This window comes from Symphodus melops (assembly GCF_947650265.1).
Source record: "Symphodus melops genome assembly, chromosome: 3".
NCBI classification, from domain to species: Eukaryota; Metazoa; Chordata; class Actinopteri; order Labriformes; family Labridae; genus Symphodus; species Symphodus melops.
Window position 1 is genome coordinate 14,272,575 of NC_136693.1, and position 26,552 is coordinate 14,299,126.

Below are 26,552 nucleotides of genomic sequence, written 5' to 3' on the forward strand. Positions count from 1 at the left end.
TATGCTTCCACTTGAAGTCCTGGGCGATGGTGGTCACAGAAAGTGGAAAGACTCCACAGTAGACACTGTGGAGTCACCAATGCTGACCGGGGCTGGGTTTTTCCTGAAATCCACAACCATCTCCACTGTCTTTAGTGCGTTAAGCCCTAGGTTAGTGTCATTGCACCAGGTTAACAGATAGTCAGCCTCCGATCTGTAGGCAGACTCATCCCCACCAGAGATGAGTCCAATGAGGTTGGTGTCATCTGCGAACTTGAAGAGCTTGATAGACTGGTGACTGGAGGTGCAGCTGTAATATCTCTTTATACAGTCTGTGAATCAGATGCAGATCCTACATTCAAAATGTGTGTAGGAGCTGCAATTGGTTCACAGGGAGTGTTAACACATTTAATTTTGCACTTCATTTTTATCCTACTCTCTCCATCATAAGAAAAAAAAATCAAAGGTATATCAAGTTGAAAACAGTTCAATTAAAACCATCTCCAAGCTGGCATAGATATGGCCAGATTCAATGTCTCACAAGAACTAATTCATGATAACGTGATCAGTGTTTGCTTGTTTAGATAGATAGATAGATAGATAGATAGATAGATAGATAGATAGATAGATAGATAGATAGATAGATAGATAGATAGATAGATAGATAGGTAGATAGATAGATAGATACTTTATTGATCCCGAGGGAAATTCAGGTTTGTTTGTTTTTTGTCATCACTGTCCTTAAAGGGGACATATTATGGAAAAAAAAACACTTTGACAGTGGTTTGAACATTTATTTGGCTAACTTGAGTGTGTATCAACCCACAACATTTGAAGTACCGTAAATCCATCCAGTCCTTTGTTTGTGGTCTGCCTTAGTCTTACCACACAGAGAAAAGTGCTCGGTTTCAAATTTTCTCAATTTGTGACATCACAAGATGAATTCTGGGAAGAAAATCCCCTCCACCTCCAGCATAGAGCAAAACGTTTGTGCAGTTCTGGCATTGTTATTGTCTCTACAGAGGAGTGATGTATACTTACAGTCTATGATGTATACAGGGAAAACTCAGGGGAGCTCATTGCATTTAAAGAGACACACTCACCAAACAGCGCGTTCTAAGAGAGCTGGTTTCTACAGGGTCACAAACGTCCTCTGGTGCATGATTCATGTTATATTTGACCAAAGTACAGCACAGGGGACTGTTTGAAAAAGGGGTATAATATGTCCTCTTTAACGTCGCAAACGTAGACACGCACCGGCGTCATCCTGTTCGCACGCAGCACGCACGCGTCTGGATGGTGTATGACGCCAAAGCTCCCTGAGTGAAGTCTCGCGAAGTAAAACAGCGGCCATCTTTCTCCATTTAAAGCTGGACACTTTTGTGCGCTACTAGTCTAACCGAGAGTGTCGCCTTCACTTTGATAAGCCTACAAGTTTTGACAACTTTATTTTCGGAGTCCAAGCCTCCGAACTTCCAACAAACAGAACACAAACAAACAAAACATGTTTGTGTTAAATGCTGCAAAGTTTTTCCGCTGACATTCCTTCCCGGATAGATGCTTGTCTAAACTGTCGCACAAATGGAAATGGTGCCAAGCGAGGAGAACCAGTTCGTACCCAAAGAGGTGAGGCTATCATGGATCCAGCTCACAAAACAAACCTCTGGGCTTGGGCTGTCACCCTCGCAGACTATGATCAATAGTAATGACAACACTTGTGCAACACTTTGGGGAGTTTACGATCCTGCTGTATCGTATATAGAGGCTAACTCTTAAGTGCTAACAGTTAGCTCAACATGACTTGGACGGCCTATCATGACATGGCTAACTAATGCTATCACGTTAGCTCGTAGCGGCTAGTTCAACTGCGTGTCGGACAAAGTGGATTTATGTCTGAAACTTGTTCCTTGGCTTCAGAGTCAATAAGGAATCAGGCTTACCAATGCAGCTCCCTCGTGATCAAATACTCCCGAGCTTTTCAAATGTTTGACATGTTTTAGTTAGTTAGCTAACTTACAGATATGATTTGCTATATTGCTTAGCATTTGATGGCAGGTTAAAGGACTTAAGCTGAAGCTTTAATATATATATATATATATATATATATATATATATATATATATATATATATATATATACATGTTTTCTAACCTTATAAACCAAATGCCAGTGGCTCCACATCACTTGACCGGGTCGTCAGATTACGAAGCTTCAACTCTGCAGGTTTATTGAACATGTATCACCCCTCTCTTTTATTTCCTCGTCCTGTTTACAGATTGTTTTGAACTTGTGGCTTCAAACGTTAGCCTGTCAAACTCGCTAGCTGAAGCTAATGCTAGCGTATTTGACGGGCTCACGTTAGTCACGATAAAGAAGTGTGTGTGAATATCAACGCAGCTCTTTGTTATTAGGCTGCATATGATGCTAAAATACGATTTGCACCCTTCCTTCATGTTTTATTAAGTAATTTATAGGAGAGATTATTTGACTTAGCATGTACATTCTCACCGTGTTTAGCTAACGGAACTGTTAACGTGTGTATGTTACGTTTCCAGTCTCATCTAAAATGTTTATAAATTGTCACGTTGTCCAGCATGTTTGACACAAATGATATAGTATCTATCGAGGCTAATCTTCACCAGCTGATTATTCAGTCCCTGACGTGTTGTTTTTGTTAATAGGATAGCTCAGAGTTAGCTGCAGTCAAACACCAAGCCCGTAACACGCTGATATGTTTATACAACACATCATTTATCTTATTTATTTATTAGAATGTTACTTTTATCTACATACTGTACATTAATAATTGATGACTGAACCTCTATTTTGTGAGGATTTGGACTTGTGGTGAGAAAATGTGCATCTCCAGCATGTCAGACTTGATCTATCTAGAAATAAGAAAGAAAAATAACAGCTTGAAGAATATCAAATCCAGTACTTAAGTTCTGTGTCCTACTCTCTTAGAATAAATTGTTTCATATTTAGATTAATATTGGGACGACAGAGTAATTTGTTTTAAGGACTGTAAGGATTTGGATGGTAATGCCGATATGTTGTTGTGGAGTTTCTTAGAAGTCTTATTGATGGCATGGGCCCAAACAAATGAAACATTTGTCCAGTTCATAACATCAGTGACATGAACACCCTCATACATGGAGCCAGTGCCTACTGACTAGCTGTTTGTTTGAGAGGATTTATTCTGTGTAGATCCAAGAAAACAGCAAGTTGTCTAAATGCCAGAGTACTACAGGGCTGGTCCAGTATGTGATAGATCCCCATCACAATTATTTTGATTGAGATCATGTTGATTATTTGATAAGATCACTCATCATTGATTTTTGTATCCATCACATGCATTCATTGAACTTAAACTTGTAATGTGTTAACATTGTGAACACAAAAAGAAACGATACGATATGTAAATAAATGGTGGAAAACTAAATATTTCAAAACAGTAGGCTACATGTTTAAAAATAAATCAACAATATAAGGCTTTGTTTTTTGCTGAAAAGCGTCTTTACATTTTGAATTCTTTGTTCCACCTGCTTCATATTTTTATTTTTTGCGGTCTCTTAAGTGGAAACTATAATTGTCCTCCTACACCTGTGCTTAAAACATTTTCTGAGATATTCCCAATTATTGCATTTCACTGTCGGACTGCCAATATTTCCGGATGTTATCAGCAATTTTAAAGTAGTGTATGAATTTTCTTGAGCTATTTAAAAAAGCGTCAAAGACACCGAGCTGTGCATGTTTCTAGTGACAATCATTTGCTGATTGTCATTCACTCATCCTTCCTTTGAGCTGCTTTGAAGTAGTTTCCCTGTAAAGTTAACCACCACTGTTTACAACTTGTCACACATTTGAGATGTATTAAAGTCTGCCAAAATGTATAAGACATAGTCTTTAGATCAGATTTGATGTTTTTCATTTCATTCCCGCATCCCTTTCCTTCTTGTATGTGACTGTGCTCGTCAAACACTTCAGTGTGTTGATGGACGCTGACATTTAACAACATAAATGTCTGCTATTATATTTGTGTCTGTGACAATCATATACAGCTATATAGTAACACCACCTGTTCTTGCACTACCTGTGTGTTCATGTCAACACCTCTACGGTAAAAATAACCTTTAATCTCATAATACACTTGTGTGTTGTCAGCTGCAGCTTCTATAAAGGCCCTGTCTGTCACATTTTGCGAGAATCCCAAACCTCACGGTGGTTCCAAAAACAGGAATAACTTGTATCTTTATCTTACTTGTGTGTTTTACTGTTTATTTGACTTGTTGTTTTTGTATCAAGCTGGTCTTACCCCTAACCGTCTCTGTATATTATTATTATTATCGTTATTATTAGGGAGTCTTTTGGAGTTGCAGACAGAGTATTTTTGAGGAGATGAAGAGGATTACTCAGGTAGCTGTGCCTGCCCGGTGTGTTGTGTGGCCGCTCTTGTATGAATGCATGGTGTTAAACAAGTGCATGAAGATGCACCTTGATACTTCTGTTGCTGCACAAAAAGTCAGGCCAAATGTAAGGGACATCAGATGCAATGAAAAAACTGATCCCCTTTATGCCAGACCAGAAACAGTGTAATAATATAACAGTGACGGACCACAACTGTGTACCAAGGATATAGATTTCCATTATCCAGATTTTCTCAGGGATTAACGGATCTGAATACAAAATATCACACTTCTCTAATGCATCACTCTTTAATATGATTCTATGTTCATTTTATATTTTAAGTATTATTATAGTATAATATTAGTTCCCAACTGAAGTGTCTGATAGTTTTCAATACTTGCAGACAGCTCAGTTAACTCAGTGAGCCTATGTCACCAGCTGCTCCATTTTCTTTTCTTCACATCTCTTAATTGAGACATACCTAGAATGGTTGCAGTTGTGTATTTGCCTCTAGCCTACATCAGAGGTTCATGCTGTGTTTTAGTCTTTTAAACAGCAAACAGTTTGTAAGTAAAACAATACCCGAGGCTGAAGGAGAAACCAGGTCATAATCTTCGCATGGTTTGTTAATAAGAACTTGTTGAGTCTGTTTTACTAATAACGTTGCTGCTTTGGTTTGTTCCTTAATGTTAGTGTTCAGTTTTCAATTCATCTTTAACCGGTTTAGGACATTCTCAACCAATCAGAAAGCAAAAGCAACAAAGTGAAAACTGTGAAGGAGTGTTCAGAGGCTGAAGTGACTTGCTGCTCGTCTTAGAAAGCTATTTACACGACGTGTTAGAGTAAAATGAAGCGCGTCGCAGCCTTTGGACAGACTATTTTTGGTTTAATTTTTTTACACCACAGGTTCACTCTTTATTTCTACAACACATTGAAAACAAACTTTGTCGTTTTTGATGGAACAAGCTGCACACTGTAAGGATATGCAGATATCAAACTGAGTTGTTTTTTCACACCGTGTTGTTGTTGTGTTTGAAAACGAAGCCCTTTTCAAAAGTTCTTTATTTATGCTCTGACACATTTCACTTAAATTTCACAAAAAGCAAATTCTAGTGAAACATCCAAGTGTGTCATAATCAGCAGTGTAACTGAACATGTAACACTCAGTTCATATATTAACAGCACTGGGGCAGCATGTCTTTTGTGTTTCTGATATTAACAGTTGTTGCACAACATTGAGATTTTCACCAGTTCATGGTTTTCATTAAAATCAGGTGCCGAAAATAGAGCCAGCTCATTATGCTCATAGCTTCCTTTTTCTTTTCTTTTTTATACATTTGCAGATTCAAAATGCAGCAGAGGAGCCCCGGATGCTGTGTATCATTCAGGACATCACCAGTGCAAAGACGGTCAATGAGAGGCTCACGCTCAACCTGCCTGCATCCACCAAGCTCTCCAAACTTTATGAAGATGTTGCCCAGAAAGCAGGATATGTGAACGGCACCTTTGAACTTGCCTGGGGGAACACACAAGACATGGTGAGATCATTCATTCAATGGCACAGTCACAGTTGTTTTTGTCGTTTTATTTATTTTTTGCTAACACTTACCTACCTTACGTGACTTTCTTCAGGGTTTTCACGTCATTTCAGAGTTTAGTTGATTAGCTTGAGTTTGTTGAACATCTTTATCCTCAAACTTGATTTATTGAAAAACAACATGGTCGACTTAACCTCAGCCATTGTGAAAGTTGTGTTAACGTTAGATTGAATGACTGTGCAATTGTGGAAGGGGTTTCTGGTTGGAAAGAAGTACACTTCAGCTCTAGCGATTTGGGGTTTTTAAGCTGATTGTCGACGTTTTTGCACTCTGCTATAAAGCTTACTCCCCGCGTTAACAGGTTTCTGGTATTGGTGCAAAGCTTGTATAAACTGATTTAAAAATAATAATAATAAACCAAAAAATCCTGATTTAGGTTTCAAAGAATTAACACTTTCAAAATGCACATAAAAGGAATTTCAGTCCTCCATTGTTCCTGACAACTCAGTCATTCATGAGGGACTGCAGTAGGAGAGTTTGGACCAACATCTTGTCAACACGAGTACACTGTGCTGCATTCAGCACTGCAGGAGAGAGATAGAGAGAGCACTGAAGACAAGAAGGGGAGCCCTAAGTCTGTGTACTCCACCAACCCAACAACAAACATCGAGACTTGCTCTTAAATGAAGAGGTGGACACTTAGCAAGCACGAAGCATGAGCTCGACCCCTGCAGGAGAATAGATGGTGATCTTGTGATTTGCCCGTCAGCCAGCCATCAGGTGAATTCTAAACAACAGCTATAGCTGGATGTTTAAAAAGCTTGCTGTGTGACGACAGATTGACTGTCGAAGGTAAACGCACGTCAATGCTGTGTCCATATCAGAACCCACCGGCGACGGTTATTCAGATGAGCTTTCAAGAACTTCAGAGTCCAGACTTTCTTTTGTGTGTGCAGCAGTCATTGTTTACAGCGTGACCGGCCAGCAGGACGATTAAGATGTGGACAGACAACTTCAGGAACTTGGTGGTTTTCTGATCGATTACTATCCATAGACTTTAGCACTTCACATTTAGTATCTAAAAACTCACCTGTACAGACAATTCTTCTTGGAATCAATTACCCTTCTTTATACCCACTTTTTTTTGCACATTTTTCTTTTTTTGTTTTGTTTTTGTGTGTTTTCCTGTTTTTACATTTGTGGAGCAACTACAACTAAACTGTAACTGTTTTTAAAGGTGTCATATAAATAAAGGCTTACTTACTTATATTTCAGCAGTTGTGCTCAGAGAAACACGGAAATAGTTTACATAAAGTTAATACAAGTGCAGTCAGTTTTTTTTTCTTCTCTGTAATATGCTGTAGATGCTGACCTTCTCCACAAGGTTAACAAAGACGTCTGGTGTTCAACAGCGGCCGCGGTAACTTTGGTCATTTGGTTCGATTCTGTTAACTTGTCTTCCACTGCCATTACAATAACTGGAGATGGCATCCAGGTTGTCCATTACTTTCTGATTTGAACTGTCTGCTTGCTAATTTTCTGCCACCAACGCATAACAAAATGGTCTTGAATGGGCGAAAACAATTGAAACTACAAATACCATCCACTCGTGGTGCAGGAATGTCACTTACCTCACTTATGGATAATTCGTTCATATTCAAAACCTTCACTTTATGGAGACCTATGTGTTTTCATGACTAATCTCTAGAGCATTGTAAGTGTATCATAACCTCAGTTAGTCATTAGAGTTGAAGCGGTGATTAAAAGTCAGACTGATCCAGCAGTGTTCTCTGCCAAAGGGAAACAAAGAGTGAAGAAAGGGTGTTCAGGTGCTCTCGTATATATTTAGATTAGAGAACTGTTGCTTCCTTTATTTGCTCCTTCAGGGTAGACTACAGGTTTCTTCTGTGTTTGTCAATGTTTGTGTACATACTACTCCCTTTTCTTAAATGAGCACAGGCTAATCCTGCTGCTGACCCAGGCCAAAGCCCAGGTGCTGTGTCTGTTGTTATCTCACTGAGTAGGTCAGTGGATTAAGCTACTGTATGTTTCCACTGCAGTGCTTCGCCTGTCTGTCCTCAGCTCGCTGAGTCGCCGTGGAGACAGAAAGACAGAAAGTCTTGCTTTTTTCCCCCATGTTGGCTTTAAACTACTTTCCTCGTATACATCAGTACGGATAATTTGCTGAAAATGACATCTGTGGGAATCTTAAGCCTTCTTGTGAGTTTTTTCCCCCTCTTTTAGACTGCAGAAAACAACTTCTTTCCAGTGTTTTGTAACTGTTCCTTTTTTTTTTTTTTTTTCTTTTCTTCAAAGATTGTTGTTTCAGTTCATGTGATTTTTTTTTTTTCCTTCCACTCTGTTCTTCCCCTCAAGGCACCCCTGGACCACAGTGGGGAGATGTCTCTCTCAGATTCTGCATTCAAGCCTGGTGGGAAAAAGAATTTCCTGCAGCTAACTGACAAAGACGGAGAGCAGCCTCAGATTGCCTCGGTAAGTGGTGTCAACAAAATCATGAAATCTTCTTCCAGTTTACATTATGTTACTTCATTGAGACTGAATTGGCTTCATGGGTCTAAAGGCATTATGTAATCTTTACGTCACAGGATGAGTCTGCGACAGCAGACAGCAGTGGACAGGATGACAGTTCCCAGGAGCGTTTTATAGGGCCTTTACCAAGAGACAGCACGGCAGGCTACAGTGGTGACTACAGCAGTCCTGCTTACTCCTACTCGTCCATCCTCAACAAATCTGAGACGGGTAAAGTTCTGTGTGCTGTTGAGCATATAACACAACTTTATTACAAACCTCTTACTACTTGTCTCTTGCCCCCAATGTAGGATATGTGGGCTTGGTCAACCAAGCTATGACCTGCTATTTGAACAGTCTGCTACAAACGCTCTTCATGACCCCGGAGTTTAGAAACGCACTCTACAAGTAAGGAGAAACGAAAGTAAAAGTATTGGTGAAGTTTTGATCTAAGAGTTTTAATGTACAAAAATCGTTCATGTCTTTTGTCAAACTTCAGCTGGGCGTTTGAGGAGTCTGAGGAGGAGCCCGTCAACAGTATCCCATACCAGCTGCAAAGGCTGTTTGTTCTCCTGCAGACCAGTAAGAAACGGGCGATTGAGACCACTGATGTGACGCGCAGTTTTGGCTGGGACAGCAGTGAGGGTAAGCTTTTGTACTCCCCTGTGGCCAGACTCATGGCTTTTTTTTTGTTTTTGCGTATTGGTGAAAAGACAAGCCTCCGTATTTGGACACTCACTTAAACATTTTGTGCCTGTGTTTTTAGCTTGGCAGCAGCATGATGTTCAGGAGCTGTGCAGAGTCATGTTTGATGCCCTGGAGCAAAAGTGGAAGCAGACGGAGCAGGTGGGAAAGAATTAGAAGTTGCTTTTAATCTTCAGTATCTCCCGAATAGCTTTGATATCAACAAAAAGTCTTGTGTACGATACGGACACTGTTAGCTGTTTCTCTTCTCAGGAGGGACTTCTTCACCTGAAGCACTTAATCCAGAGTGAATGTGTACAGCCATGTGGTCTCTTCACATGGGCATTTGCGTAGCAAACAATAAAATCATGTGATTTAGTCCCATTTGGGGGGAAAAAGGTCTGATTTGTCATTTTTAAACGAGGCAATGTTCTAAATGAAAAATACAATATGTGCTACATATGTTTTTATTTATTCATTTATTTTTCTTTGTTTATGTTTTCCTGTTTTTACTTTTTGCATTTGTGGAACACCTCGGAACTTTGTGGAACTTGTCTTAAAAGTGCTATATAAATAAAGACTTGCTTACATATTCTGGAGACTGCCCTATTTACAGATATTCATACAGCATCAAATGACACATTGACGCATTTGTTGCCTGAACAAACACTGTGTTGTTACAAGTGAAACACGTCTGAAAAGGCCTGACTGTCATGCCCTCACATCCTCAGGCCGACCTCATCAACCAGCTGTACCAAGGGAAGCTGAAGGATTATGTCCGTTGTCTCGAGTGTGGCTATGAGAGCTGGAGAATTGATACGTACCTGGACATCCCTCTTGTGATCAGACCCTTCGGAGCCAGTCAGGCCTACAGCAGTGTGGTTTGTTTCTCTATGCTTTTCCTTTAATGGCATTATCACTCATTGGATACCTCGAATTTAATGCTTGCGGCTCATTTTAATCAGTCAGTCACAAATGTTTTTTTATTATTTTAAACATTTTGTGTTCTGCTACAGGAAGAAGCTTTGCAAGCTTTTATCCAACCAGAAACTTTGGATGGGCCCAACCAGTACTTCTGTGAACGATGCAAAAAGAAATGCGATGCACGAAAGGTGAGCTCACTGAAACCATGAAGTGAGTGAGAAGTGTCTCACTATAAGCCTGTCTTTGACCAATGCTCTTCCTCCCAGGGTTTGAGATTTCTGCACTTTCCCTACCTGCTCACACTCCAGCTGAAGCGCTTTGACTTTGACTACACCACTATGCACCGCATCAAACTGAATGACCGCATGACTTTCCCAGAAGAGCTGGACATGAGTCCCTTCATTGATGTGGAAGATGAGGTGAGAGAAGACATGGCAGCATGAAATGTTATAAATGAGAGGAAGCTCATTTTTTTGCGTTGAATACTATGAGGCCAATCGGTTCCCACTTTAATGTGTTTTGTATTGCTCACCTTCCTAGAAGTCACCTCAGACAGAGAGCAGCACTGACAGTGGAGCAGAGAATGAAGGCAGTTGCCACAGTGACCAGATGAGCAATGATTTCTCCACAGATGATTGTGTGGACGAAGGAATCTGTTTGGACAGCACCAGCAGCACAGAGAGGGTGCTGAAGCCAAAGGTGATCATTTAGGTCCCCTAACTTTATTTCTATTTGAAGGAGCTCTGCCCTAGTTTGATTAGGTTCCTTTTATCTGCTACTCGGAGTCTATTAATGTTACAAAAATGTTTATTAAATATGAGTCTGATATATTTAAATGTAATGTGTAACCATCTCAATTTGACACCATAAACCTTTGATCCAAACTTGTTTTTCAGCTTCTGGTTTGGTCTAGACTATTAGTCGAAGTATTTGGCAGAGTAACCACACAGCTGTATCGAAAGGCAGCCAAGTTTTATTTTGGCCTGTTATGAAGTTTTCTCACCAGTTAATTAGAAACAGCTGATATCACATGTTGCCAGAATAGCTTTTTCATTTTTTCCATCGTGAGCGTCGGCTTACTGAAATGAGAATCTCAGTTCTAATGTGGATGTCGAAGGGGAGTTCACTGGTAATGTTGTTACAGACTGAGCAGAAAAAAAGACATCCCTTTACTTGTTACTTGAGATGTCATCCTGTCGTTTATGATGTAAAAAAAAAAGAAAGAACTTTCCAGATGATAACCCCTTAAACACTGTGTGGCGTCATGATGGTTGTCATAGAGAGGCTGACAAAAATCTCCATCTCATCTCGTCATTTTTTTTTTTCTTCTGCAGTCTGTTATTTTGGACGTTACTCTCACTCTTCAAATATGGGATCTTAAAGCTTTTTTTTTTTTTTTCCCCAGCAGTTGCAAATGAGGTGTCATTAAAACAAAAAAACCCTCCATGTTGTCATAATCTGTCTCCCGAAATGTGAAACATCATCATAACAGAGATTTTATCTTTGCTTGTATTTGAACAGAACAACTTGTTTCCTTTCTATTTTCAGAGTTTGCTGACCTTTGAACTTTTCTCCGTCATGGTCCACTCTGGGAGTGCTGCGGGCGGCCACTACTACGCCTGCATCAAGTCCTTCAGTGATGGCCAGTGGTACAGTTTCAACGATCAGCATGTTAGCAAGGTCAGCATCAGGCCCTGAGACATGTACAGTAAATGTATCAGTCCCACGTCGTATTAACACCATGCTTAACGTCAACAAAGGGAGTTTTTTTTGTTGTCTCCTTATCTCTATATTTATATATCCGTGCATTTCGTCTGGACAGATTACCCATGATGATATCAGGAAGACGTATGGCGGATCCTCAGGGAGCAGGGGCTATTATTCCAGTGCATTTGCAAGGTCAGTGCTGTGTCTCATCCGTCTCCTAAATGAGAAGTATTCAATGAGTACATTGGTTTAGGAAAAACTGCAATAATCAGGTTTATATTATATAATTGTCACTGCTTGACACAAGACATTGAAAGCCTCATGATAAAGAGGGAAAAGTCATTCATAAAGAATGTTTATAACGTGTTTTTTTTCTCTCTCTTCCAACAGCTCTACAAATGCGTACATGCTGATTTATAGATTAAAAGATACCTCGAGGAATGCAAGTAAGGAATGATTTCACTCGAATGGCAGTTATAGTGATTGTTTTTTTAGACCCTCTTGTTTGAGCCAAAAGCTTGAGCTCATGTCCACCATCGCACTCCTCTGGTGCTGCAGCGTTTTTGACATCTTTATATAAATTGAATGCATATCATGACCTTGTCTTATCACTCGGGTTGCTAGGAGTGTGCATGTCGCAGAACAGAGTTTAACTCAGTTCTTTGACTGTCTTGTCCGCAGAGTATTTAGCTGTGGACGACTTCCCCAAGCACATAAAGAGTTTGGTTCAGAAGGAGAAAGAGTCTGAAGAGCAGGAAAAGCGTCAGAGGGAGATCGAGCGCAACACTTGCAAGGTAAACGGGATGTTTCTGTTGTGTTCCAGAAATAGGATCAGTTGAGGCATTGCATCTTTTGTTGGTTTTACTACTATTTATAATTTGCTTCTGATCTTCAGATTAAACTGTTCTGCATGCATCCAGCGAAGATGATGATGGAGAGCAAGCTGGAGGTACACAAGGACAAAACTCTCAAAGAGGCAACAGACATGGCCTACAAGGTTTGTTAATTGTTTCTCTTTCTTTTGATTTTTGTTGAAGCAGCTTGCCTGAGATTGTAACATGTGGCAGACCCAACATTAGTGAATGTTGGAGGGTCTTAACTACATGTCAATTTAGACCACCGATGTATCTTTGTCAAGACTGCTTTCGTGTTTACTCCTCGTTCGTTTGTTGTTCATCTCAGCTGATGGACCTGGAGGGAGTGGTCACTCTGGACTGCTGCCGCTTGGTGAAGTACGACGAGTTCCACGAGTATCTGGAGCGCTCTTACGAAGGCGAGGAAGACACACCTATGGGCCTGCTGCTGGGAGGGGTCAAGTCGTCTTATATGTTTGACTTGCTGCTTGAGACCCGCAGACCGGAACAAGTGTTCCAGCCTTACAAACCTGGAGGTCAGTGGCCTGCTGCCATGTAGACTGCTATATCAACTGTACACGTATAATGAGGAGTGCAGAGGACAAAGCAACATATTTATGCGTGTGTTTGTCTGTGTGTTTCTGATTTTATTTATTTATTTTTCTTCTTCTTCTTCCTCAGAAGTGATGGTGAAGGTTCATGTTGTCGATCTGAAGACTGAAACCATTGCCTCTCCAATCAGTGTTCGGGCGTACCTGAACCAGACAATCACTGAATTCAAACAGCTTATTGCACAGGTTTCTTCAGATATTTCACTGTCTCTTCCTCTTCCTCTGACTGCTAATATATTTTAGCATCAACTCAAAATGGTGTACTTTAGCAATGAGAGTGTGCACAAAGTGAATTCCTTCAATCTGTGTTTGATTTTTAGGCTACAGGGCTTTCTGCAGAGACCATGCGTGTGGTCTTGGAGCGCTGCTATAATGACCTTCGGCCCCTGTCTGTTCCGAACAAGACACTGAAGGCTGAGGGCTTCTTCAGGAGTAACAAAGTACTCACATTTTCTTTTATTCCTGCATTTTTAGCTTCACGCGTTTAAATTGTGTTGTCCAATTCAGAAAATCTAAACCGTTAAGTATGAATTGAATTTTTTGTTGTTCATCAGGTCTTTGTAGAAAGCTCTGAGTTGCCAGATCATCAGGTTGCTTTCACTGACTCCGTCTTGTGGAAACTTTTGGATCGTCACGGAAACACGATAAGACTCTTGGTTTTACTGCCCGAGCAGTCTCCTGGTACTTTGGCCAACAGAACTCCTTGCCAAAAAGGAGGCGTTGACTCTGAGGAGCCCTTTGAGGGGTCAAAAGGCAACAGGAAATCAGTGGAGGCTATCCTGGAGGAGAGCACAGAGAAGTTAAAGAATCTGTCTCTGCAGCAGCAGCAGCAGCAGGGCTCCAGCACTAGTGACAGCCAGAAAAGCTCTGACGCCAGTGACTTTGAACACATCGAGTCCCCACCACAGGAGGCCGACTCAAACTCTTCGCTCTGTGTGGCTGCAGACAACAGAGAGTTAGAGAATCGGATCAAGGCTGTGGCAGGGGGCAGCAGCGGCGCCTCCTCCGACCCCGAAAATCAATTTGCGTGCGAGGAGCGCTCGGATTCTGAGGTGAACAATGACCGCAGCACCAGCTCGGTAGACAGCGACATCCTGAGCTCCAGCCACAGTAGCGACACTCTTTGTAACGCAGACAGCGGGCCCATTCAGCTAGCCAACGGGTTGGACTCTCACAGCATCACGAGTAGCCGACGCTCAAAAGCCCATGAGGGCAAAAAAGAGACGTGGGACACTGCTGAGGAAGACTCAGGGACAGACAGCGAGTATGACGACAACGGGAAGATGAAGGCAGCAGCTCAGTACCTCTACTTCAGGGCAGAGCCTTGTTCTCAGGATGACTCCTCTACGGACGCACAAAAAAGTACGAAAACGGTCTATACATGATGCTGTATTGAGCTGTGATTATCCTTCAGTAAGAACAGTTCATGTTCATTGAGTTCTCCCCTGTGCAGGTGACAGAATAACATCATGTTTGATTGTCTTTTTTTTTTTTTTTTTATCTGCTTCAGGTTTAGTGCTTCACGTGGACAAGAGAATAACATTAGCAGCGTTTAAACAGAACCTGGAGCCCTATGTGGGAGTGGCCTCCACCCAGTTCAAGGTGTTTCGTGTGTACGCCAACAACCAGGAGTTTGAGAGCGTGCGATTAAACGAAACGCTCTCATCGTTCTCTGACGACAACAAGGTCCCGATCCATTCAGCGAATGATTCTACATTCGGTTTGTTAGAACGAGCCGATGCTCGCGAATGATTCTTAACGGGAACCTTTTTCCATTTCTTCCCCTTAGATCACGATTCGACTAGGCAGAGCGCTGAAAAAGGGTGAATACAGAGTAAAAGTCTATCAGCTGTTGGTGAATGAAGCAGAGGTAAGAGCTGTTCCGCTTTCAGGCTCAGAATATTCCAACTGGACATTGTTGTCAGACAAATTGATCATTTACCTGTTTGCCCTCCTCTGCAGCCCTGCAAGTTCCTCGTGGACTCTGTGTTTGCCAAGGGAATGACAGTGAGGCAGTCTAAAGAGGAGCTGCTCCCTCAGTTGAAAGAGCACTGTAAGCTCGACCTCAGCATTGACAGGTATGACTTTCTTTCTTGCGACTTTTGCAAAGAGATTTTTTTTTTTTAAGCGCATGTGTTCACCTTAGTTTGTGTTTGTGTTCAGGGTTCGTCTCAGGAAAAAGACATGGAAGAACCCAGGCACTGTGTTTCTGGACTATCACGTCTACGAAGAAGACATCAGCATCTCTTCGAACTGGGAGGTTTTCTTGGAAGTTCTTAATGGTAACGCACTTCATATGATTTCTGACACACGGTAGAATAGTCCTTTTTCTACATAATGTGGCACATTATCGTCGTGGCAGGGTTTAAGCATCACTACCTCCTTTTCACAAGGGATATTTTCTGCTGCCTTCTCACCTTCCCTCACCCCAACTTCATGCATTAGGTTTTGTTTACTAGTTGGTTGGAAAGACACGGGGAAAAAACTTCAGGGGTTTTGTGAAGTGTGTCCTTGAATTCAGAATTAAAGTTGTGTCCCTTCTTACGCCTTTTTCCCCGCTGACAGCAGGGACCATCGTTCTGTCCATCCCAGTCTTGTGAAAGCAAAACATGAGAAACAAAGGGCTGTGTTAACTCTTTGTACAGCGTTCCACACTTGAAGATGAACTGATATAATTTTACATTTACTTATTTTTTTTATCTGTCCCTGGATCAATCGTAAACGTGTCATTCTCTTGATGACTTCCCTCCTTTTTTTATTTTTTTTATTTTTTGACGTTTTCATATTCAACCCCATTTAGTGTGTTGTGCTGTCACCATAAGAGGGCATATATAATTAGTGTCTGTGTACAGCAAGGCACGTCTATTTTTCCAAGTGAAGTTTTTTTTCAATGAGATTCAAACAAACATTCAGAACTTGAATATATTGTCTGCCATGATGCGTTTTCTCAGAACCGGAGAAGATGAAGTCCATGTCACAGCTGGCTGTTCTGACTCGGAGATGGAACCCGTCTACAATGAAGCTGGGACCTTTCCAGGAAGTTATTCTGGAGAGCAGCAGTGTAGAAGAACTCAAGGACAAGGTATGTCTGTGACTTAATTCATTCAGCTATTCAACACATAGAAAGGGACACAAAGCTGATTGTCTGAATGCAGGAAATATAAAGCTCAGAGTTATAACCAAACATAATGACCAGGACTAAATGACCTGATGTAAATATGATGTTCCAAGTAAAACGTAACTTTAAAAAAACAACACAAAATGATTGGTTTTATTTGTGGAATAATTGCTTTATTTATTTATTTTGGCCTTTTGTGACTTATTTTCTTAATTCTGTTTACAGCTTAGTGAAATCAGCAATATTCCTCTGGAACAGCTGGAGTTTGCAAAGGTATGTGCGAAGCAGCGCCTCGCTTGTTCACTACTTACGTCTCTCATTGTTCAATTGGTTATTTGAGTGTGAATCAGGTGTTCCTGCTTTTGTTTGTGTGATGTCAATCCCATCTCTGTTGTGAAATCCTTCTGCTCTGAACAGGGGAGAGGAACATTTCCATGTGATATTTCTGTGCTGGAGATCCATCAAGACTTGGACTGGAACCCTAAGGTGACCACTCTCAACGTGTGGCCTCTGTACATCTGTGACGACGGAGCTGTGGTCTTCTACAGGTACTTTAAACTGTGGCAGGACAGACGGGACTTCTGTCCAAAAGTGTTTGGTTATAACCGGTTTAGGCAACATTTTTTAGGATTATCAGAATTCATTAGCAAAGTTATTTCAGTGTAAATAATCTCCATTAACAGGATTTCTTTGACACTTTGTGAAACTGTTGAAGTATATCTGAGTCACAAACTCAGTTCATCCAATATGCAGTCATCAAAGAAATTAAAATGAAAAACAAAGCGGAAGAAAGTTTTAAATTACAGTTGCATTAGCTGCTTCATTTTTTTTTGTCTTACCATTTTGTAACGCTGTTAATTCAAGTATGATGTGTTAATGATCAAATGTTGGCATGCTTAACAATATTAATTATCTATACATTTTTGAAAAATGATAGACAGACATGTCACCTCACTGAACTGCATCCCCAGCTCTTAGGAGATGCCTTTTGAATTCTTTGTGACTGGAGATGAACACTCGTGTTGTGTGTCTGTGCAGGGACAGCACAGAGGAGCCGATGGAGCTCTCGGAAGACGAGCGCAACGAGCTGATGAAGAAGGAGAGCAGCCGTCTGCTCAAAACCGGACACCGTGTCAGCTACTCGCCCCGCAAGGAGAAGGCCCTCAAGATCTACCTGGACGGAGGCCCTGCCAAGGACCCGGGGCAGGACTGAGGCCCTAAGCCCTGGCCCCCGGTCTTTTGGAATGGTGGCTACTGCAGCAAAGCAAATAGGCTTATATGACTCAATCGGAGTATCAGGCCTGATAGATACTTGAACATCAAGCAGCGCTGTGAGGCTAACAGGCTCTCACCCTCCACTCTGAGCCACAGGAAGGGCTCAGAAATCCTATTGTGCACTATAGTGTGTTGTACTGTAAAGTTTAAAGGGAAGTTCAAAAGCTATCCAATACAGAAAGAGAATCAAATACTGTATAGACAAATCCATTGAACATAAAAGCTCCAGAGATGGAAGGACTGTGAAGTGGACTGGAAGGCGTCCATCCCGAGTATTTAAGTCTCCCGTCTCCTTTTTCCATCTGTGTATCTCATGTCTTCCCCTCACTTTGTGTTTCTCCTCCTGTTTCAGAAGTACTGTTGATTCTTTCATCCCTAACCATCTTATAAGTCTGTGGTGCTCAAACCTTTCTGAGCACAGAGTAAAAAGAAAAAAAATAATTCTTCTGACATTGTTCATCTTCCTTTAAATAATTGAAAACCAACAGCACATACAACTGAAAAACGACGTATCCAGCCTTTTCAGTCTCGCCTCTTCTCAAACCTCACTCTCACGGACTTTGACAAGTCAAGATGTGAATTATTCTCAAGATTAAACAAATCAACAAAAGCAACAATAAAAAAAAGTGTTAATTTGACATTGCTAATGCTTCTTTAATGCCAGAGATGTGATCTTTTTTCCTCTCAATGCTTTGTGCTTTATAGGAGCTTTGCCTCTCTTACATCCCTTTCACTAAATAAGGTGAGACGATTGATCCTTTGACACAAAGTACAATTCAACAAAAATAAGTAGACTTAATCATTCAGTTGGGTCTCAAACACGTTATCTGTGTTAACCTTTAATTTAGAAAGTGGATTTCTTCATTTACCATGACCTGGTTTGTACATCTCTACCGTCACACATGTATTGTGGGTGTTGTGGTACCCTGAGTTTTTGGAGAGTGCAAGGTTTGTTTTTGGCGCTTCTACCTGCTGCTGTTCTATAGACTGGCTCCGGAGGGCGGGTGGGGGGAAAAGTCCACTGAACTTCCGCAGTGTGCCCGGGCTGGTCTGAGGAGGACTGACGCTCAGCATCCCCGCCCTCTCTGGGCTCCTGATGCTGCAACCAGCTATTCACTGTAGAAATGCCAATATCTGAAGAAAATCTTCTTTTTTTTTTTCTTTTTTTTTTTTCTCCGTCATTGATGTTTATTTCTTTCAGATTTAAATCCTGTGTGAAAATAGTTTAAGATGATTTTAGAAATGAATTAAAATGCTTTTTTTTCATAACTGGTTTTCTTTCATTGTAGAAATCAATGGCTTAATTCAATCCACAAGACAATCACTTTTCAAAGGAATAGGGTTTAAACACAACTTTAATTTTCTCAAAGCTAGAAATTTCCGAGCTTCATGTTCGAACTTAAAAGTTATGCAGAACAGTAGTGTGGTTATTTTATTTAACATCCTGCTGGTACACTGCTGTGGTCACAAACAGGCCGGGTCCTGCTTGTGTTAGCTTTACACTGCAACTGATGTGGCTGTAAATAGAAAACCCAAAGCACTTACAGTGCAGCAAAAGCAATGTGATGTGTTGGGGAGAAATGGCATGCCTTAAAAGTTTATGACCACATATAGTGTGCAACATGAGTTGGAGATGTGGGTGTTGACAACAGAACCATTGATAACTGAATATGTGAAAACAACACTTCACCATAATAGCTCCAAGCTTGTAGATAGAGCTGGTTAATTTAGATATGAAAAAAAAAGACGTGATCCATTTAATTATACAAGAAGTGATATGTAATAGTATAATCATTTTAGATAGTGAGACAGGATTGGTTCAGTTGTCAAACTGAATCGATCTTCTCGGCTGTGTTTCATCCATAGAGCTCTTTTTACTCGCGTAGCCTGATCTGATCAGACCTTTTCGAACTGATTCATTACAGGGTTGTGATTAGCACTACATGCACATTATAATGTAACATGCAACACATCAACTTATGACTTCTCCAATATGGCATATCCTGTTTTTTTTGTTTGAACCTTTATATTTACATTTTGAGAATATGGAAGCATTAAGTAGACATGTTTTATTTACTCCTATTTTTCCATTGTAATAAGTAATTTCCTATTGTTTTCTCAAGAGCTCGATTTATTGTGTATTGTGTATCTCTTGAAGCCCAAAACAAACAGAAATAAGCTTTTAACTTACCTCATTAATGTGGATAGATGCACGTCTTCCACACACGAGACCTTTTAGTTTGGTAAATCTAAGGTCTCAATTAGAGCAGATAAAATAAATACATTTGCATCCTCTATCATGCTGTATATTTCCTCCAATTTGGATTAGGCTAGCAAACACAAAGTGCCTAAGTCTTTGCAACAAAGCTCTGGAGTAAATGAATACTCAGGTTAATTTGTAAACAAAGTCATTTGTGTCAGATTATGTAGTCTATCTCTGAATACAGAGAGTCAGTCAGGTCCTCTTCACTCGAGTCCTCTCCTTTAAGGCACATGGACCCTCGCCTGTAAAAAAAACAAAAAAAACACATGGAAAGCTTAAATATCTTGCATTTATTTAAACTGAGTCATTCACTTGTCAATTTTTGGATTTCAAATACAAAGTGTGATATAATACAGTAAACATACCCGAGGTGCTGGCAGTGGAGCTCTCCTGCACAGGGGCAGTGTTTCTTTGGCCCTTCATCTGGGACGTCCCAGGACAACAGCGCCATCAGGTGGTTGGAGGCACCGAAGCAGCGCTCGCGCTCAATGGGTTTTGAGGAGCAGATGGGGAAGAGCAGGGCTAAAATCACCATTAAAAACACATTTTCTTTGAGATTGTGTGGAAAATCAGAGTATGTATATACTGTGCTGTGAGCAGTGCTGTACCTTTGTGAAAAGCACAGCAGAGGTCTGGCTTGCAGTCGGCCTGGTAATGACAGGTGCTGCCAGACTCTCCTTTTGTTGCATTTGGACTGCACTGACCCCACAGACACAGCTGCTCGCCGCAGCACTCTTGATCCTTAGTACAGGGCTTAAAGAAGAACGGGGGGTGGGTAAATGAGATCAGTGGTTCAACTCTCTCTGACAGTAGTAAGACAGGTTCCTATTTCTATCTCACTGTTAATTTAGTAGCACTCCTATATAGAGTTTTCTGGATACTTCCATCAAAATGTTTCAGTGCTGCACATTAAAAAACACAGATTACCATTGTTTCAGCTTTGCATCGTGACTCAACACCCAATGAGTCTTAAATACAACCAAGGAGTCTCACCAGAGAAACTCTTTTTTATTAATGATCTTTTTGTTGCAGGCATGCCTTGCAGAAGAAAGAAGAAGAGCTTGACTTTGACATGCGCTGACCTTTGACGTGAAGCTCAACACACTCCAATTACACTTGTGGACACACTGCATTGCAGTCAAAGTGAAACCCCAGCTGCCTGCAAGTGAGCGTGAGCGTGTGCGTGCTTATCTGTATGCGTTATGTTTTGAAAGCATCAGAATGGTTGTTTACCACATCAATTGCTTTGCAAGGCAGACACTTGGAGTTTTTTATGTCAGAGGGGCAATACCTTCCCTTCCCACAATCCTCATCAATGATGCATCCCTAAAGAAAAGAGAGAAGAATGACACCCAGGTGTAAGGAACATGAATGAGCTCCATAGAGTCATGACATGCATCAAAAAAAAAAGAAAAAAGAACTGTACTGTATAGAGGGCAGTGGGAAAGTGCTGCCAAGGTCAAACTCAAACCAGAGCTGCCTGCTTGGACTACGATGGCCTCTGTGTATGTGGCACTTGAACTAATTTATTTGGTTTACAAGGTTACATTTCCAATATACAGCAAAGCACTTACACAAATATGATAGATAGATAGATACTTTATTGATCCCGAGGGAAATTCAAGATTCAATATAACCTGCAATGAGGCGCCAGATAACCCTGTGTTTATACCAAGTCATAAAGTTGCTCTATGAATTTATCTTTGATGCAACGTTCTTGTGATGTGACCAGCTGCGTTCTCAGCTGGTTGTAAATCTGTGTTGTGCTTCTATCGAAGGCTTTAATCCTCAAAGTCTCTTACAAGCAGCGAAAGCGTAAAGCACACACTACTTATTCATCAAAGGTGTTTTTACAGTCAATCATTTTGACTAAAAAAACTTTTTAGCTGACAACTAACTAAGCATTGTTTGCTTAAATTCTACACATAGCAGTTAGCAACTAATATTACAATGTAAATATAGTTACTAATGCTCACTGAAAATCCTACACCAACTGTTCATTCATATGCAGACATTATGCCAAGTCAGAAGCTGTGATGCTGCTGCGATCATGTGTAAATGTGGTGTTCTAATAAGGTTATCATAATAAACTTCATTTTAATTGGTATCTTTTTTTTTGTGCAATACTTTATATAATGAACACTTTAGGTAAATAGATCAAACTTACATCATCAATATTGTTTCCCAGATTGCTGGACTGCTCCAATGTGGTAATGTTGTTTGTCTCCTGTGTAAAGTTTGGACATGTTCAAAGTTTCCAAACAAACCTTGTTTCATTTAATAAGCCAACCTTTATAAGCATACCTGGTTTAGTGAGGTGTCGACAGATTCACTGGAAGTAACTTTGTCAGAAGCAGTTTCATTGTGATGACTTGATGGAAGGTCATTGGGATGAGGGCTGACACTCTCGTTCTTCGGGAAAGATAATCACGAATACATTTCAGATAAAGGCAGGCAGTAAATATCACTCCCCTATTCCTAGTCCCACCACATCATCAGCTTCTAACCCTTTAGCCTACCTGTCCAGAGATGGACAAATATTCTTTGGATTAAAAAAAACTTAATCCAGCGAGTTTCAGCACTGAGCAGTGAAATAATGCTATGTCATATGAAAAGATAAATGCTGACAGAGAGGTGCAACTGGCTGCCTACTTGGTGAAAAGCATCATCTGGCTTTTGCTGCGGATCCCCTGGAAGCTGCTCCACTTCCACAAACACACGGTCCAGCTCATTTTGTCCCAGTTCGGAATTATCCTCCAAGATGTGACTGATCCCCGAGTTCACTATCTCAGGGAGGATGCCACTGCAGACAGAAGTATGAACCAAAACAAGCAGGGCGACCCGCATCATCATCATCATGCTGCTGCTCCTCTTGCTGCTGCTGCTGCTGCTGCTGCTGCACTCTGAGAGAGAGAGAGAGAGAGAGGGTGTGGTCGTGATGCTACAAACATCGTCACCACAGCTGATACTTCTCCGTCACTGCGGGGGTCATCACCTCCTGCATGTAAGAAGGAGGTAAACTTAAAGTCGTCACTGATGGCTTCACATCAACAAACTTTTGTTATAAATATGTCAAGATACTCGTTTATCAAAGGCTTAAAAGGCTTGGTGCTTCATAAACTTGATCGATCATTCCGGCGCCGTGCATGGTGTTTATGGTGTTTTAACGTAAACTATTGATGTCTATTTATATGTTTATGTCGATGCTATTGTGTTTGCAACCTGTTCTGTGCACGGATGTTTATGTAAATGTAGACCGTTATCTGAAAGCAATGCACATTCACTGACCAACATACTAAACCATCCACTTCGACATGTTCATCATCTTTACATGCTCTTCTACACATAGGTTACTTAACTATTTAAATCCACGGAGACTTTTTGCTTTAGTATCAGCCAATGGCGAAGCTGGATTTGACCCGGCCGACTGACCATCCAATCGGGGCCCAACGTGCTCCTGGGTTGCCTGATAGATAACCTCACAAGATGCCATAAGGCTACTTCGCAAGGTAACGTTAAGAGGTAAATAAGTGAAACAAAAATTCAACCTTCAAATATGTTCAGTTTAAAGATGAGTATTTTGGTGACAAAGTCGTAAAACGTGTCGTGTGCGTGCAGCTTTGTGGTATGACCACGAGATGGCGACATGCCTCACTGTCCACGCGCTGCATAGATGCTCCACAGTTTTTTGCTGACACTTTGGAAAATGTTTAATGTTTTGACTAAAGTGTAAGGCACCAGGCCAGGGATGAAGCCAGATTAAACCGGAAATACATCTGCTTTTAGGCTAATTATTATATTTCAATAACCTGACAATAGCGTAACCATCCCGCAGCATTTTTGTGTGTTCAATGTTAATGTTTTGCAGCCAACCCAAAAGTCAAATCTTCTGTGCAGTAATTTCAGTTTTTTGCGGTGAACTGACATTATAAAATCGTGGGTGGTCGTTTGAAAAGTTGTGAAGTAACCTGTTGACATGAAAGAGTGTGGGGTCGTTTGGATTACTGCTCACAGGGATGTGTCCGAGTTCAGAGCCCCGCCCTCAAACACTGGACTCAGCAGCTGCACGCACGCGCGCACGCACGCACCTACACACACACACACACACACACACACACACACGCACACACACTCACACACACACGCGCTCGCTGCTGCTGCTGCTGCCTGGCTGTCAGTCTGACTCAGGACCGACACACTTCAGGACCTCGTCTTACTGAAGACACTGGAAGAAAGTATTGAGTTTGGATTTTTTTTTTGAGTTTGTTAAAATAAGCTTTGAGGTGAGTTAATTTCTGTCACTTTTTCATGTTCAATTTGTCTTTCCTGACCATGTGGCCGGCGTGAGGCTGGGACACCTGACAGGACAAACTTTTCCTTCATTCGCAGGTAACCGAACCTGTGTCAGCGGTTAGATTCACCAGGATTCTGATATGAGACGCAGGCTCAGTAAAATGTAAGAGAAAGGATGAAAAATAGTCTTTATAGAGTTTTCAAACTGTGTTAGGCTACGTAACATGTAGACTAAAACAAAGCTGTCCTTTACGACAGTATATCAGGTAGTTGGTAGTTAAATAATGTTTAGTTTTGCTGCTGTTTGACTTTTTGTAAAATATCGATATATGTGGTGAGTTTGGAGTTTTGTGAACGCGTGTTTTTAAAACGCTGACAGAGAGGAGTCAGACATCTGGGTTTGTCTCTTTGATAACAGATCCGATCTCTGATTTGTGTACGTTGATGTTAATGACAGGTTTCCTATTAGCTGAAGAGGAGCTGCTTTTCAAACAAGCTGAAAAAAAGTCTCTTAAAGTGAACTTGCACATTTTCTGTATAAGAACAGTAAACAAAAAAGATTATAAATGTACGTTACATTCATTGCCCATCATTGATTTAATTTGTTGTTTTAGATCAAAGTCATAGTTATCCTGTCAGTTGGTGAACTTTGCCCACTCTTTGATTTATTGTCAACCTTGTTTAAGGCTGACTCTACCTGCTCAGCAGCTTCCACTCTGTAAAAAAAAACCCAGTATTTGGGGCTGCAGTGGCACACATTTCATAATAAAGAAAGGTGTGGTGGCAACAAGCTCTACTGCCAGACTACTGAAAGTGCAGTGAGTGACAGAAGCTGCTTGAGAATGATTTCTGCTGTTTAATATGCAGTTGCTGGTATTGATCAAATACACAGCAGAACCTTTAAGAAACACTGGGATTCCTGATGTAGCAGGATATATATTTTTTTATATAAAGGACGAAAATAAATAGCAATTTGTGACTTTATCAACTCCACAGTAGGAACCATCATGCGTCTCTGTCTGCTGCATTTCCACACACTGCTTGAGCGTTCTGTCTGGCGTGATTCATACGTCTTGCGAGATGATGCATTATGTGTTCAGCAACATTTTTAAGAGGGTCACTAGAGTTAGGAAAACAGTGGCGGCTCTCCTTCCCACCACTGAATGAGCAATCATTTCCTGTGTACTTAACATCTGTCGGGGACACTGTGCCTTCAGATATGAAACTGTAAAGCCCAGACGTATTTTAAAAGGATTCTGCCAGTATAAGTGTGAACACCGACACACTTTGGCCCAGACACCGATGGTCTGTGTGATTTACACTCCTGAAGATGAACAACATCTCTTATGTATAAACATCCAGCACCAAACCACTTTTTTTCCTCTCACACTGGAGTTTCCCTCCTCCAGTTATTATATGTTGAATCATTCACGTCCTGTGATTTAAAATATTTGGTGGAAATGTACTCAGCAGTGTGTTGCCCAGTAACATATGTTTGTTTTTCGAATGTTTTCTTTGATTGCCAAATATAGCTTTTCAGACTCGGGTATGAACACGCTCAATGGTTACAGGCTATAACTCTCCTCTTAACAAATACAGCTATTCTCCAGCTGGAGAAAAAAAAGAAAATCACTGAAACATCACAAGATCACACCCCTGAGTGAGAAAACAGTGTACCAAAGTGAGTGAGGCAGAGGAATGCAGCTGAACTTCCATATTTTTCAACTGTCCCTGGCATAATGTGAGGGGGGGGCATGATCGACTTTAACTCTGCTTTGGTCACAAACACCGGCAGTTGTTGTGTCAACCTTTACATTTTTCATCTTGAAATCCTTTTTAATTTTAAGTGGACATTAATTTAACAGCAGCGATTTAAAGATGAAACCTTTTAGGAAAGCTTCCTCCAATGCAGCCAAATGAAAAACCTACATTTTGATTATGCGTACCAAAGTCTAAAAAAGCTTAATATTTTGTCTTGGACGTGTCTTGGCTGTAGATTAGTCACAGTAATTCGAGAGCATTTCAGCCTGCTGTCCACACTGTTACAAAAACCTACAATGGCTCGGATTGACAAACAAATAAGCGTGAGGAAACAAAGTCAAGTTTGGTGCTGTAATGACTTCCTCAATCTCATGCTGCTTTTAATTTTATACTGTTATTTGCCCTCTGTTTTAGTTTTCAGATGTTAAAATACCAAGTGAATGAATGAATCAGTGGTTTATTCCTCTGAGTAATTACGATACAAGGGCGTCATGCTGGGGATTAAAACAACGTTAATGTGTCTCATGCAGCGCGGGGAAGTTTGCGGGAGGTGGTGTAAACTTTCTCCTTCCTCTCCGCCATATGTTTCCTTCCTCGTTCCACAGGATT

At 40.9% G+C, this 26,552-nt stretch overlaps 3 protein-coding genes across 6 annotated transcripts in view; 2 read left to right on the top strand and 1 right to left on the bottom strand.

The window, feature by feature from the left end:
• Positions 1–1,278: 1,278 nt before the first annotated feature.
• Positions 1,279–18,895, top strand: usp47 (ubiquitin specific peptidase 47). The gene is made up of 28 exons (XM_079340036.1): positions 1,279–1,605; positions 5,730–5,924; positions 8,301–8,417; positions 8,531–8,684; positions 8,765–8,861; positions 8,953–9,098; positions 9,220–9,299; positions 9,869–10,018; positions 10,154–10,249; positions 10,328–10,480; positions 10,602–10,760; positions 11,610–11,741; positions 11,884–11,960; positions 12,159–12,214; positions 12,450–12,562; positions 12,664–12,765; positions 12,951–13,158; positions 13,304–13,419; positions 13,554–13,673; positions 13,788–14,595; positions 14,744–14,919; positions 15,023–15,103; positions 15,196–15,311; positions 15,397–15,515; positions 16,185–16,315; positions 16,577–16,624; positions 16,769–16,899; positions 17,390–18,895. Exons 1-28 carry the CDS (start codon positions 1,561–1,563, stop codon positions 17,562–17,564), a joined length of 4,101 nt encoding a protein of 1,366 aa, XP_079196162.1. The 5' UTR covers positions 1,279–1,560; the 3' UTR covers positions 17,565–18,895.
• A 71-nt stretch (positions 18,896–18,966) lies between these two features.
• Positions 18,967–22,776, bottom strand: dkk3a (dickkopf WNT signaling pathway inhibitor 3a). Of its 2 annotated transcripts, none has more exons than XM_079340038.1 (7): positions 22,542–22,776; positions 22,194–22,301; positions 22,057–22,116; positions 21,123–21,215; positions 20,498–20,642; positions 20,255–20,411; positions 18,967–20,131 (listed from the first exon to the last, which is right to left on the bottom strand). In XM_079340038.1, the coding sequence occupies exons 1-7, from the start codon at positions 22,746–22,748 to the stop codon at positions 20,044–20,046; spliced, it is 858 nt and encodes a 285-aa protein (XP_079196164.1). In that variant the 5' UTR covers positions 22,749–22,776; the 3' UTR covers positions 18,967–20,043. The 2 variants fall into 2 exon arrangements, with proteins under 2 accessions (XP_079196164.1, XP_079196163.1); XM_079340037.1 differs by having other exon boundaries at positions 22,194–22,304.
• Positions 22,777–24,057: 1,281 nt separating this feature from the next.
• The window catches only part of mical2a (microtubule associated monooxygenase, calponin and LIM domain containing 2a), a 28,703-nt gene continuing 26,208 nt past the window's right edge, over positions 24,058–26,552 (top strand). Inside the window, exon 1 of one of the 3 annotated variants that reach the window (XM_079339090.1) lies at positions 24,058–24,172. The gene's annotated coding sequence lies outside the window, so the exon portion shown is untranslated. The remainder of the gene's footprint in view (positions 24,173–26,552) is intronic. The other 2 variants (XM_079339091.1, XM_079339092.1) reach the window with 2 other exon arrangements.

Coding starts and splice junctions, on each gene's coding strand:
- usp47 (XM_079340036.1), top strand. CDS start 1,561: ATGGAAATGGTGCCAAGCGAGGAGAACCAGTTCGTACCCAAAGAG. Junction 10,761..11,609: donor AGAGGGTGCTGAAGCCAAAG/GTGATCATTTAG, acceptor TTCTATTTTCAG/AGTTTGCTGACCTTTGAACT. Junction 13,674..13,787: donor GCTTCTTCAGGAGTAACAAA/GTACTCACATTT, acceptor GTTGTTCATCAG/GTCTTTGTAGAAAGCTCTGA.
- dkk3a (XM_079340037.1), bottom strand. CDS start 22,748: ATGATGATGATGATGCGGGTCGCCCTGCTTGTTTTGGTTCATACTTCT. Junction 22,305..22,541: donor CAGATGATGCTTTTCACCAA/GTAGGCAGCCAG, acceptor TTATCTTTCCCG/AAGAACGAGAGTGTCAGCCC. Junction 21,216..22,056: donor TGGGAAACAATATTGATGAT/GTAAGTTTGATC, acceptor TCTTTTCTTTAG/GGATGCATCATTGATGAGGA.